Genomic DNA, 14,997 nt, shown 5'->3' on the forward strand with positions numbered 1-14,997 from the left:
AGGTATCCTCATGGCACTGCTCTGAGTGGCACAGACATACTGTTAGTGTAGCATAATTCCGGTGTCAGGTAAGGAAAACGGGAGCCTGAGTACCATCGAGCTCCACAGCATTGTGCTGTTGTTGTTTTCAAGGGATGCTGTGACAGTAGTGAGTAATAAACTGATCTGCTTCGAGTGGTGAAGGAAGAAGAAAGTAGCAAGTGGAGCAGAATTACTGAGCTGCCAGTGAGTGAAGCAGGGGGCAAGGGCGGGGGGGGGGGGATTAAACAAAGCAATAAAACTGAAGTTGCTGCTGTGAGAGGAAGTAAGTATGCCCTGTTAATGTCAGACAGTAAAGTGAAGCTTTAACTGGGGGGCAGTGAAACCACAGTGAAGTATAGTACTGACCTGGCTGCTCTTAAGGTTTGCTAAAACGTATTATGTATTAACTTGAGGTACTCATTGTTAAAATGACCTGAGTCCAAAATATAATCTGCTGTTGAGGATCATCTGGCCTTTCATTATGTGTTTTCTAAAACACAAGATGACTTGCGCTGCAGAAGGGTTGACACAGTTGTGTCACTATTCCAAAACAAGTAGTATGCAACCTCGAGACGTGCTGCTGGCTCACATTGTTTTGTTGACTGCCTGGTCCCCTTCGTATGTTTTTTTACTCTGGAACTGTCTTGACCAGGTGCTAATTACTGTTTAAACACTGAAAGCTGGTCTGCAGAGTGCAAAAGTGCAAACATGGCTATCCAGATAAATGAAGGAGAAGCTAAAATTGGCAATTCAAGAAGGGAAGCTTCTTCAGAAAAACATCTAGGCCAAGTGGCTGCTCAGTTTCAGCCTTCTTGGATACCCTGTCTGCCTTTGTCCTAAATTCATGCTTGTGGGTACCTTTTTTTATTCATCACCATGAGCACTGCAGGTCTTGGCAGTGATTTCCCAAGCAGTCTGACAACACTTAAGAAAATAGTGCTGCCTGACTTGCCTGAAACGCAGGGATGCTGAAGTGACTCTTGAATGACCCTCAAACTTAGCTTTCCGTGCTGTCTGATAAGGATCCATACAATGCGTGACCAAAATGTTTCAGAATGGGTATAGCATAATGATGATGCAATTCATGTGAGTGCTGAGCATGTATTTTAGAAACATGCTCTATGACTGTAGTTGGAGCATGTTTGCAATTCAAACGGTACTTGCTTCTCAAAGCATTGCTAGTTGCAGATATTGCAAACTCCACAGCAGGTTTTCAAGTACGGACCTGCACCAGCCTTCTCTCTGCCTGGACAGTCTGTCGCTGAAGCGGTTGTGGACTGAGAAGGCTGGGTCAGTCTTTCAAGGAATGTTTACTTTGCCAGCCGTGCTAGAGCAGATCTTAGAGCATTAAAAAACAAACAAACAAACGACAAGGAACAACTTTATGATTTAATCACAGTTCATGCCCAATTTGGTATGTTTTTTTTTTTTTTTTAAAGGAGTGGGCTTCTTTTTACTTTTTTTTTTTAAGCCTTCAGTTTGCTGGTAGGGTCTAGAGATACAGTTTGCAAAAGAATCATGACTTATATGCCAACTGTTTTAAATACAAAGCTGTAAACAGTATCAGTGTGGGAGGTGATGACTCCAACTCTGCAAAGAAGACTAACTAGGAGGTGCAAAACTATAGGCAGTTTGAAATATTCTTGTTTTTAAGGGAATAAGTAACCATACTGAGGGAAAAAGATTACTTCAGTATTTTGATCTTGAATGGATGTTCTAGCGGACAAGGTCTCTTAAGGAAGGTCGGGGAGGTGAATGTGACAGTAAGTGATTCATAAAAGGAACTTTCTCATCCTCTCCTTGACGATATTAGTAGTTAATTGCAAAATATCACTGAAGTATAAATATCAACAAAATATTTCAAGTCATAAAGTTTGTACATGATAAAATGGTGAAGAAAGATGCTAAAAATAGAAGTAAACCTGTAGTAGCAGCTGATTCTTGAATGAAAGCACTGTAAGCTACTTACCTGGTTTTGGTGTCTATTTACTTTCCCTATTATATTTTATAAAATCCCTTACTTGACTTGGAATCGTAAGCTGCTGTAAAAATGTTCTAATCATCTCTTAGATGAAAACAGAAAGTAATTTTGCTTGACTTGGTGTTTGCTGAAAGTGCATTAATGTATTATTCATTGTGATTGGGCCACATACACATTGAGCTTATGTAAGCGCCTACAGTACAGAATGAAGTTAATGATGTTGACTTGCACACACAGAGATAAGTCAGATAAACTGCTGTCTCTCTTCAAACGGTCAGGCTTCTTTTCTAAGATTTTTGTCATCTGATTTAACCCCAAGAGCTAAGTATTTGAAATGATCTTGCTGGTTTGTTAGCAAGATCAAACAGGGAACGCTTTCTTTATTTTTGATGTTAGAGGTATTTGTGCTTTATTATCACAATTAACTGACTTCTGCCATGGTTAAAGCTACTAACTAATGCTCTAGGAACATAGAAGGCTTGTTAGTCCATTGTCATGTTCATTTTTAAAGCCATCTGATACTGCCTTATGTAAAGTGATCAAGGCATTCGTGACATTTATTCCTAGACATTTTTTAACCAACATCTTTTAAGACCTGATTGCATACTTTCTTCTTATGTGTTCATCTGTTTTCGCATTACAAAACTTGTAGATAATTTCAGTACCCCAGCCCAGACTGTGTTTCTGAGGAGCAACGCACATGACGGTTTGCTGCCTAAGAAGGCCCAGAATCTCCATGAAAGAGTTTTAGGGACCGTATTGGATGATTAGGTGGATCAACAGTCATTGGAAGAGTGGACCAGAAGAAATGCCATACCGTTTGCTATGTTCTATTTTTGAATTTGGATGTGACACCAGAGAAGGGAGGATGCTTTGGGTGAAAAGTCAATCCTCAAAAAGAGTTATACACTGATCTTTGAAACAAGGAGTGCATCTGAAGGGAGAAATGTCTTGGTTTTGGTCTAGAAGAGAGAGACACTCTAGAGGAACAGTCCCTCCTGAGTCCAAAATAAACAGATAAAATGGGCATGGGATGTTGAGTTTGGGATGAAAGGTGCATGCAAGACTCAAGCTGCTTGTTGGAAACTTTATCAAGATGTTCAGTGAGCTCCCTAAACCATCATTTAGTCTAGTGTGTCTAGCTAAATTTAGCATGCTCTTCCCGATGACTGGTGTGTCTGTACTCGTTAATAACCTTTTGACAAGCCTGGTAACAGTAAACCATCTTATGAGCATAGGAATTGCCAATAGGTATCAGATACAGCGTCCACCTAATGCAGTATCCAGTCTCTAAATGGCCAATACTAGAGAAAAGTTCAAAGAACTTTCCAAGATACAGATATGGGATTAATTCCCCTTAGAAAGAGCACATCTTAACTCTGAGGAATTAGATTATTTTAAAAACTGAAGCATGATGTTTGAGATTGCTTCCAAAATGTTACCTGCAACTATTACAACTCCCCGTGTTTTTGTTTCCGTGTTTCCTATGACATTTGCTCAGTGTTTGGCCTCAACAACGTTCCATAGCCTGAGCTCTGCTCCATCATCTTATGAAGCTGTATGAAAAAATATTTCCGTGTATTAGTTTTGGAATTGTTGCTTTCCATTTCTCTATGCCATTAACAGTGCATCATGCTGTTTTTTGTGTTTTTGAATTTTGCTGCGTTTTGGGCTAAGTCTTCACTTAGCTGGTCATAATGTCATTTAGATCCTTTGGCAGACAGGTTTTTAAATAAAAAAAAAAAATTGCACTTCTCTCACTAAAGGTCATTTCATTCTTCTTTGTTTACCAGTATATAGTGATTATGGTATATCTGTGATCTTATACTTGTAAAGCTTTCCTGGGTTAGATTTAGCTTTAGGAAACAGAAAATGTGTGATTTGGTTTTGAAATGGCAGATTTTGTTCAATTTTTGCTCCAGGTTTCCCATTCTGTATTATTGTTTCTAGTTTAACCATGCAGCAAATATACAAGTGGACCAAAATATGGATTGCATAATATTATGGTGATGCCAGAATGTTCCTGGCTAAACATTTTTTGTCTCATTGCAGCCTTGTCCTTCATGTAGTACCACCCTTGCTCCCCACTGCGATGTCAGCGTAGAAGAAGGAGCTATCCAGAATGGTTGTCAGGATGAGCATAAAAACAGTACCAAGGTAATTTAGACTTCATCACTTTGCTTTTTTTCCCTCATTCCTCTACTTCAGTTACCTTTCTTATTTTTGCATTGTGTTGCTATTCCTTTGTTTAACCTCTTAAGCAGCAGAGCCAGTTTAGATTTTGAATTTTTGTGTTGTCAACTTCAGTTGAGGCAATCCAAATTTTCCAAATGACTAGTAATTTTCTCAGCCCAGTTTGATGCCAAGAAGGACCTAAATTTTGGGCTCTCTAAATTATGCCAACACTACCCAAAGAAAGAGGCAGAAACAGCTCTATCACTCTCCATGACTTATACCAGTAGACTGTGTGTCACCTAGCTGCAGGTTATGCCTATATCTTGCCATTATCTTCTGCATAGGAGCTCTAAAGGACAACCGTTCCTGCTCATCCGCACGGCTGAAATTCTCAGCATCTAAGTTATTTCACATCCTTTTCTCGCTGACAAATACAGTCTTACATATTCAGCATGCTGCCACAGAGATTGTTTTTCTTGCCAGTTGCTTAGATATTCTTAGAGAAGCCACCTGCTTCCCCTGCAGTACCAGACATTACCTATTTGTCGTCTTGTTCATAGCCCTTCATAGCCTTTCTGCTCTGCCTTTTGCCTCTTACTCTTTCCTGAAAATTAGGCTCCCACCTAAATGCAGACTGGATGCCAATTTTCATCACCTGATTGTTGTATTTTCAAATAGGTTTAATGCCTCCCCTCATCAAGGAGGATTGCTTTATGAACATGCTCAGAGCTAGCCATCCCATCCCTTCAAATCTGTCTTTAAACCTCTCCTTGCACGTAGTGCTGTCCAAACGCTTGCCTGGCGAGCTGTTACATTAATCTGTGTTTCTGTATCTGACCTGTCATCACTTATCCTTAAGTTGTAAACTCAGAGTTAGAGGCAGCCTTATGGTAGTGTGTTGAAACGGTACATAGGACAGTAGGCTGTATTCTGTGCCAGGCTTCCTAGGAAATAATGTAAGGAAAATAATAATCTCTTCAACTCTCAGGATTTTAGAGCAGAGTGGCCAGCAGGTACTGGTCTCAGAAAAGCATCAGATCTTTAAGACGAAAAACATTGTGGGAGATCTTCCCAGACTGCCAAATGGTATGCAACAAGTTGCTTCTTATCCAGTCTGCTTCTGCCTAAATGCCAGGGATCTACAGAAGCAAACGGCAAACTGAAGTTTGTTCAAGTACCAACTGCCTAGTGCCATATATTGTCTTCATCAGAATTTGTCTTCAAATTTCTTTTCACTGCAGCTATATTAGCTTTGTGTGCTTTAATCATCAAGTCATTTAACCTTGCCGAGAAGAGATCTCTACAGTGCTGAATAAAATGTCAGTAATTTCACTGGAAGAAACATGCTCCTGGAGACCAAGTCAGATGTCCCTCATTTATTCTGTTTTATTTATTACTAGTCAAAAATTGGACCGGTTACATGCCTCTCCAGTAAATCTGAGATGCCAGTTTAAATGAAAGCTTAAATGAGCTGCATGCACAGAAGTTGCTGTGCCATTTGATTTCCAAATCTTCTTTGCAGTCTCAGATTTCTTAGGAAGAAGAGTCATAAGCTTGTTTTACACCTCTCTACAGTTGTTTTTTTTTCCCATGCCACATCACTGCACTTGATGTCAGCCTTGCAGCATTCAGGTTCTCTGTCTCTCTGCCTGTCTGCCTCTCTCATCTCCCTAAACTATATTAACCCCTTCCTTAGTCCTTCCTTGCGTCCTATCTTCCTGTCTCCTTGCGAGAGGAAGTTGTCACGTGGAGCATTGAATCTGAGAGCTCAGAAGAACTGTACAGCCTGTTGCCATCAGAAACCCTAGTAACATTGGGGCTAATGGCATTTATTAAATAGGGATTTTCTCTTGACACACAAGCAGTTTCAAATTCTAATCCTCTCCTGTTAAGATTAACAGAGTGGAGACAGCACAGGAAAACCTTGAGCTGACTGAAGGGAAGAATTTTCTTAGGGATTTGAGCTTTTGCCAAAGAGCTAAAGAGAAAAGGCCAAGAGAAGTCCATGCTGACCTTCTCTAAAAGAGCAGAAGATTTCACTGCATTCTTCAGATGAACTCAAAGATCAGACAGGGAAAGCAAACAGTACATAAAAGTGCATATCTTATATTTGAGCTGTTCGTACAAAAAAAAAAAAGTTTGTAGTCTGTCGTTTACTGCTTTTCAAGTAACGACATCTGCTGCAGGGGTGAGGAAAAAGAGGAAAATTCTTTCCAAAAGAAAGAATAATAAGGATAACCATGACCCTCATTTTCCTAGGCCTCAAGTTGTTCTGGGACGTGCCCAAAGCAAACATAATCTTTAGCATAAATTAGAGAAAAAGAAAAGAAAAAAGAAAAGAAGAACCTTCAATACTATCAACTTGTTTGACGGTTCTCTTTGGTTTGTCTGTTATTACTCCTCATCTCAAAACGAAAGATGTTACTCTAGTGCTGCAGTATGTCACGTGCTCCTTAGGAATGTTCTCTTTGGATAACCTAGGTAATCTGTTATAGTTACAGGAGGACCTGTTCTTAAGTTGCTGAATCTTTTCCCTTAGAAGAGATTCTGGTGGCCTTTTATTTGCAAAGTTCTCGTGCCTCTGGCTTACAAGGAGAACATCCCTTTATCATACAGCAGCACCTCTCCAGGCCAAGAGTTCTGGTCTGCTTTTGCTGAGATATGCAGTGCTAAATCACCTCTCTCTTCTGTTGCTTATGTTCTTTAGTAAAATATTGGCTGCGCCCCAGCACAACTACTAAACTTGACTATTACACTTCGTCAGCTGCTGTCACTGTATTATGAACACCTGCAAGCTGCCAAAACAAATGTCCTGAGTGGTGGTAGGGTTTAGACTTGGAATCCTTTCTCCTCCTTGCTCCAACACATGGCCCTCCAGGTTCTCGCTTCTATCTGGGCAGCCCCCAGGGTGGGAATCCTGCGTTTCTCCTGTGCTGGAGGAAAGGGAAGCATAGATCAACTCCCTCCCCCTTTTCCTGCAGCTTCAACAATCCATTCCAGTATACCTTGTTATAACATATGATACAGAGCAGGGCTTCCTTCAGCTCTTGAGATCATGACAGTGAGAAGGAACCAAGCCCAAGCACTTTCTGACTCTTCCCTACTCAACGTAACAGTCTCCTGCTGCTCCCTTAGTCTTACATCTTCAGTGTTACTTATGAGACAAGTGATAGATGAAAGTGTTTAATTTGCACGAAATACACGGGGTTTTTTTTCTACTAGAAGAATAGATATAAAGAATGCTTATGTTAAAGGAATGTTGTTGAGAGGCTTTTTGCAGCATCTTCCTTTCAGAAAATAGAGAATAATATGTAAACAGTTGCCTGTTCACCTTTAATTATACCTGGCTGTATTTGGGTGCCTCATTTGTTTTACAAAATAAATGCAAAAGGAGTTTGAATTAAATTTGCATGGGCAGTCAGAGATCAGATATTTCTTAACTTCAGGCTGATACTGCAATCTGAATGACATAATTCAGTGCATGATTTGGGTGGTGATGATATTTATGGTCTCAATTTATGGTCACTAATGTAGCATCCAGTAATAGTCTTATGGAGAAGCTAGTCACTGCTCTGCTGGCTGCTGCAGAGGCAGAAATGGAGAAACTTCTGTCATGAGTGCGTTTCAGGATGAGGATAAATGATACATGATAAATTACAAGACTGGAGGGAGGCGGTGAGCAATCAGATATGCCAAGTTTGATGTATGCTTGCCTTTGAAAAATATAAAATGATCCTGACTACCTGCAGCTCCCTTTCAGTCTAACCATATTTAGTTGTCTTAATTTCTTGACTTGCTTAAATGCGTATTAGTCTTGATCAAACAAAGTGTAAAGGGAGGAGCTTCAGGTTCTATGAAAATAGAAAAGTTTTTGGTTGGAATTTATTTGTGTTCTCAAATCAATCAAGGCAGAATTGGCAATCCTGTGCACTTAAACTGTATTGCAAGCTAGTATCAAAAATACAATGTTAATACAATTATAGAAGAAAACCAGAAGGAAAAGGTATTTTTTAAGTCAGGGAAGAAAAGATGTGTTTTCAGCTGCAGGATAATTTTGTATAGGATAATGAGACATATAAAGGGGCTGTTTCAATGTAGCCTGTAAAGGACGAAGTTTGGGAGGGCAGCAAGACTCTAAAGCGGTCGGGGGAAGGACCAGCAAGGCTGGCAGAATAAGTTGGCTCGTGACCTGTGGAAAGATAGCACAGTGTAAGCAGGTATTAAAAAAGCTTTCATCCTGGCTTGGAAGAGGAATACGTGAAATTTGGGCTTGTGTTTGGTCGTGGTTTCGTGTGTGGAAAAATTATTTTGTTTTCTGGTGCCTTGAAATTTGCAACATAAAGGGCAAAAAGACAACAGCTAAATAGCTTACATTTTATAGGAGAAAGTGTGAATGATTTCAAAGCAGGTAGAGTTATGTTTGTGAGATGGTCAGGTGAAAGTTCAGTGTGATGGTATATGCTGTGAGGGTAGAACTTGTTTCAACTTTTGTTCCATTAAATCTCTTCTGTCGCTTTTCCAACCGTTTAATGTTTCCTGTGTATGTTTTGCTTTCTGTCAAGCAGGCTCCAGGAGGGCATAACCCAAAGACTCAGAATGGACTTTTGAGTCCTCCACAGGAAGAAAAACTGAGCAATAGTCAGACCTCGCTTTATGAAATGTTGCAAGAGAAAGGAAGATGGATGGGAGTGAGTCTGGATCAATCCGCTCTCCTTCCTTTGAGGTTCAAAAACATCAGAGAAAAGACAGATGCTCACTTTGTGGATGTGATTAAAGAAGACAGGTAAGAAAGTGCAGGTTGCATAACGTAAAAATCCTACAAAAGAAGAGAAGGTAATGACAGTGGTTGTGTATCTTTAATCCTCATTTATGCGCTTTTTGTCTATTATTGTTGAGATGTTGTAACACGTTGTATGTTTTCTAATCTTGGTCTGTGTTCAGTCTGGAAACTACAGTAGGAACTTGACATCAAAAACACTCTGCTCAGGAATATGTAAAGCCAGTTTTTTTCATCATTTTTTCCTTGATGAACAATCATTCTTCATTTGACTGTTATAAAAGGAAAAACACCCCTTAAATGACTCATCGTGAAGTTGACCTTTTGTCTTTACATTCAGAATTCCTCCTACTGCATGTGTGTGTGTGTGTGTGTATATATGTAGGGAGTATATACATAAATAGGTGCAGCGCGTATATGTATATCTGCAGTTAGCAGTGCAACATAAAATTTGAGCCACAAAAATTCACATTTTTGTATACCAGAACAACAACATCTGGTGACATCAGGTGATTTACTAATGCATAGAAATCATATTTGCTTGGATTAATAGGAGAATTGCAGAATTAATAGGAGTGAATTCCCATGTACCTATTAGCTACTTACAGCATTTTGTAAAATTGGCCTCTCCATTTCAAACAAACAAACAAAAAACCCCCTTCTTTTGGGCAGAGGAAAATATGTTCTCTAAAGTTCAGTTGTAAGCACGCAGTCATATCTCCCTTATTATGGCAGTGATTTAACTGGATCAGATAAACAGATAACTTGAGTTTGTTATTATTTATGGCTAATCCTATTTTTGATTCAATAACAGAACTGCTTCCACTCAGATTAGGTGCATTTTATTTAAATATCCTTGAAACTGTGTGATCATATGTACTCTAGGCTGTTTGGAAGAGGGACAGCATCTTCTTAATTGAAAACATGACCAAAGCAGGAAGAAGTGAAAGAGAGGACATTGTGTTTTTTGTAACATATTACTTATTTTATTCTTTTTCATCATTATTACCTATCTAACTTTTGCTAACTTTCTGTCTTTTCAAACTTCTGTTTGTTTTGTTTTCATTGTATATATGTGCATCTTAGCCGTAATGAAAAATCAGTAGATATAATTGTTTCTGAATATCCAGTTTCTTCTCCTCTAGTTCTTTTTAGATTACATTTTTCCTTTGGCCACCTTTAGTAAAAATTCTAGGTTCCTGGGTTCTTTTATCATTTGTCATTTCTGTCATGAACATCTGAGAATAGGTGTTCAGTTGATATTTTCAAATATTATTGTGAAAGTCAAAATGTTTGCAGAAATCAGGAAGAACAAAATTTTGAATTTTTTTTTTTTAATATAACCAGCATACTGCAAATTTTAAGCTATCAGAAGTAGTTATGCCAATTTATGCCATTGGTCTGCTGGAGATGCTTAGCTGAAGGTCTTGTAGCTTCAAGGGCTTGGAATTTTCCTTCTCCATTTACAAAATGGATAATTCTTTCTGATTCGGAAAAAGGAAAAAGTAAGACTCTGATCTGACATCAGTCAAAGCCTAAGGTTTTTTTTTTTCCCCTCAATTAAATATCATCATTACCATATTAAGTGGGCCATTTCTTGTTGCCAGGGAAACTTCTCTGCTGAGTTCAGTTCATGTAAACATAACTTTCCAAAAATAATCTCCTGATTAATTAGGCCTATGCAAAAGGGATTAAGCCCACCATTTTACATTAATCCTTTTAAACATTTGTTAATGCTAAGTTGTATGTAATAAGTCATTTAAAAAATATTCTCAAGCCCCTACTATAAAACATATATGCTGTTGATCTCAATTAATCTGGTGCCTGGTGAAGATGTTCAGAAACGGAATATGAGTTTTCTTGGGTTGAGGGGTGGAATCCAAGCTTCTTTATCATCTTACGTGAAGCTCCTTTTGAATAGTAATATTGGAAATTTGATTTCACGTCAGTGCAAACTCAGCAGTGGCGAGCTGGGAGTTTCCCCTAGCACTGGGCAGTGATTTTCACTGTATTGCACAAGGCTGGTGTTCTGATCTGTCATGCAAATTAGGCACTGCATTAACAAAAAACGTCTAACCCAGATACGGTGATTAGATGTAGACACTAGTCACACAGACTTCCTGTACAGTTGGGGAAGAGCTAAATACATCCAAGGGACAATTCCGAAGCCTGTACGCTGAGTGAGGGAGCTGTGTGGGGCTCGCTGGTAGAAAAGGCTGGGCACTGGTGAGGTTTTTCATTTCTGACCGTCTTTCTGGAGTTTAGGTGTGCGGCTGAGAACTCCCCCAGCAGCCTTTGGGCTCTTTGCATGCTGAGATTTTGCCTAGGAGTTGATACCATGCACAGTTCCAGCTTTCTTTAATTAAAATAAATAAATACATAAAGTCAGTCTTAGTGTGGTATTTTTGTATTATTACATTATGCAGAATACTTTTCATAGAAGTCATAGGTTTGCCTTTTCTTAGAACTTGATAATATATATTTGGCAAACACTGCACAGTTGGAGCTTTGAAGCTGGCTTTACTACAGCCAATATAAAAATATCATGCTTTGTTCATTGTAATGTGTTGTGTGTTTTAGAAGAAAACTAGTAGTACAAGAGGTGATAAGAGTACGGAAAAGTTAATCGCGTTGAAGATGACCTCACAGGATTCTCTCTTTTGGGTTTTTGGTTTCCAAGAAGAATTATTTATCCCCAAAATTATAAACCTTTTGAAGTCTAAGAAACAAGTACTCATGTGCTAATCATGACAGTACTTACAAAAGGTCTCTTCAGAAGTGCGGAGTAGAGTCTCAGGGAAATATGAACCTTTCCCTAGAAGTTACTTTCTTTATAACCCTTTATCCTTTTTTTTTTTTTTCCTTCCCCCTTGGGTCAGTTTCCTGTTTAACTGCTTTTTTTTTTTAATATGTTTTTCTTTCATCTCCCACTTTCCAGTCTTACTTGAGTCATGGAAAACAGAGATACTGTTTGTGCTATAGGGGCCCAGGGCCCCATGGGAAACAGATTATGTGTTTGACTGTGTTTAGTCAACTAAACTGGGATCTTCATCTTTGAGACAGATGACTATTGACCTGGAACGGAGCTGGCACAGTGTGGCTGGTTGACATCAGAAATGCTGCCTTCTCCCTAATTTGGTAGTTTTTATGTCTTCTGTTCCCTGTGGCACTGGCAGTCGGGTTTATTCTTCCTACACCCTTCACAGACCATCACAACTCTGGCACAATATCAACATACTCCGATGAGCTTCCATGGAGGAAGAAAGTCACACTAAAAAAAAAAACTTACAAAATTCATATTGTAAGATGTTACTAGAAATTTTCTTACAATCTTCTGTGCCAGTTGTCACTCCTATGTCGTTGTTGGAGGAGGGAGGGAGGACACTGAAGAATGAAGGAAAGAAAGGGGACTCGAGTTGATGTCTTGTCATGCCTTTGGAGCATCCTGTAGTATTTTTTATGAACTGGCCATGGCCGAAACGTTTGAAGGATATAAAATAAATATGCCATACTCGTGGTTGAAGTCCCTTGATTGTCTTCTAGAGCTTCAATCTGGGAATGTTACGTGTGGTTGGTCTTGCATCTCAAGGGAAAATATCTCCCTTCTGCTATATTGTGCCAGGGAGGTTGGACTTCTAACAGACTTCTTTGCCAGGAGTAAAAAAAAAAAGAGTAACATGAAGAAAACAAGGCAAGCACAAGCTATTTCTGTAGGATCTTTCAGCTCCTTCCTCTACTTGGGTTTGATCTCATGTGCATTTCTGTGTCTTTTGCTTAGTGTTAATAACAGCAGAATAATCGAATCAAATTGTTGCTCAGGTGCTACAGTTTTCAAGGTGGGAATAGGAAAGAAGCTACCACATTTCAGATTCTACATCAGTCTTAAAAATAGCAAAAGTTACTAAATGACAAGTGGAATCAGTTGCTAGAAAATGAAAGGAGTCCCATAACATCAGATATTCTCAAGTCTCAGATTAGGACTATGTAGGAGAGAGGGTGACAGACTATCTCAGAAATAAATTACATAAGCAAGCATGACCTTACTCTGGGACCATTGTGCCCAAAGCATTCAGTGCTGTATAAGCTGAGTTCTTTCAGTTATTTGACACCTACTGGAGAGAGAAAATGTTTGCAGAACAGCAGCACCGTAGGTGTTAGAGCCAACATGAGAAAAGTGTTCTTTCATAAATCTCTTACAACTAATGTAAACTCAAAAAATGTTCTGTTTTTGTTCAGGGTGGGTGGGAAATAGAAACAACGTTTTAATGACTGAGGCATCTTTTATGTTTTTCCTGCACTTGGCACTAGAAAATAAGGTGAAGGAGCGTGCAAACACCCTCTGGTAGATGCTGCCTCCTGGTTCATTAGTTCTAGTAAGCTAGTTTCATTACTTGCCAGTGCCTTTGGTGATGATTCTGGTGATTTCACATTTTCTGTTGCAGAAGTAAATTTAAGCTATCCATTTCCCTAGGAACTCTTTTTTTTTTCTGCAGCCTGGATCATTAAATAAATGGTCTCAGCTGAGTTACTGAGTTATTTTAGTGTCTTTGAAATAACGAGAAAGTGCTGTTTTCTAAAATGGACAATGTTTTTTCTGACAAGTCACCTTTATCAACCTGAGCTTTGTTTTGAATGATAGAGTTCTAAGACATAAATATCCGAGAGCCATAAGTTCATGCCTCTGTAGCAACAGTTAACCTTTATTATTCACTGGCTTATACTACAATTATCTGTAGTCATTTGTGATTATAGTTGTTAAATTTCTGAAGGGATTTGCTAGTGTCTTCCTGAAAAAATAAAAGTTTGCTCCATCATGTTTTCGTAAAGTATTTCCTCTGACTGAGCAAGTGATGTACGTGGAAGGTATCAGTACCGCAGTAACTGAGAGCAAAGACATGCTGCGGGAACTTCAAAGCCAAGGTAGCCAAGCTTTGGTGTCACTGGAGGCAGAAGCCACAGAACAGTGGGCTCTGAAAGAACTGCAACTGAATAAACTGATACTGGTATGTCTTTTTTCTCTAGCCTCATGAAAGACTACTTCTTTAAACCACCTATTAACAAGCTGAGCCTGAACTTCTTAGATCAGGATTTGGAGATGGCCTACAGGACGAGCTATCAGGAAGAGGTATGATTCTCCTAAAGTTGGTTTCCTTCTGTAATCTGTCTAAGCAACCATCTGTACTTGTACTCATACTGTTTTTAACACATTTCATTGCAGTTGATGACAAGGGTCAGGAAATATCAAGTATGATTTATTGCTTGGTGCTATTGCCTCTGAAAACAGTCTCCTCCTTTCAGTTAACCTGTCACGCGCCAATGTCCTGAGTCCAGTCCAGTATTTGGGCTGGGAACGCATTTTTGCAATCCACCACAATACACAAGAACAAATTTTACTCGTTTCACCTACATTATCTCCATGTTCAGGTTTATGTTTTAACGCTCTAGGCAGGCCAGAGAGCTAGGCTAAGATAAAAGTAAAGGATCAAATGCTACTTGCCTCCTCATCAAGTATCCTGGCTTTGACAATGGTAACTTTGAATGTCAAAAATTTCATATATGTGCTGCATTCAGAACAGACAGTTCACAACACTGTGTGCAGTGTTGTTAAGAAACACCAGTTTCTTAACTGGTGCCTTTAGGGTTCTGCATTATTTGATCATAAAAAATCCTGAATCTCCTTGAGGAGAGGGGACTTTGGTGAACTGTTATGAACTTTCCGTGTCAGTTGATATTTCTGCCTGCTTGACATGAACTAGCAAGATGTAAGTTGCATATGGTGACATTAGGTGTCGGTATGAACTGAGGCTCCCACAAGTAGCTGAAAAGTAGCTACCAAAAGAGGGCAATCTCTCTCCCCTCCCTGCTCCTGATGGCTCTGGTGCTTATCAGACTGTTCCCTGCAGTGACCCAGTTCATTTTACTAACCTAGATAAAATACTCATCTGTTTTGTTTTTTGTTTGGGACTATTTTTTCCTTGTGTTTTTTTTTTCCTGCTCTCTTAGTGTTGAACCAGCAGAGAGTTTGACAAGTGCCAGAGCCAGT

General features: G+C 39.2%; 1 protein-coding gene across 2 annotated transcripts in view; it reads left to right on the plus strand.

Annotated features, from left to right (window-relative positions):
- Nucleotides 1-14,997, plus strand: part of ADCY9 (adenylate cyclase 9) — a 100,347-nt gene that overhangs the window by 49,606 nt on the left and 35,744 nt on the right. The window contains exons 3-5 of one of the 2 annotated variants that reach the window (XM_068908066.1): nt 4,055-4,159; nt 8,740-8,960; nt 13,977-14,079. In XM_068908066.1, the coding sequence (XP_068764167.1) occupies nt 4,055-4,159; nt 8,740-8,960; nt 13,977-14,079 (429 nt within the window). The remainder of the gene's footprint in view (nt 1-4,054; nt 4,160-8,739; nt 8,961-13,976; nt 14,080-14,997) is intronic. The other variant, XM_009674661.2, reaches the window with a different exon arrangement.

Source organism: Struthio camelus, chromosome 15 (assembly GCF_040807025.1).
Source record: "Struthio camelus isolate bStrCam1 chromosome 15, bStrCam1.hap1, whole genome shotgun sequence".
Taxonomy (NCBI): Eukaryota; Metazoa; Chordata; class Aves; order Struthioniformes; family Struthionidae; genus Struthio; species Struthio camelus.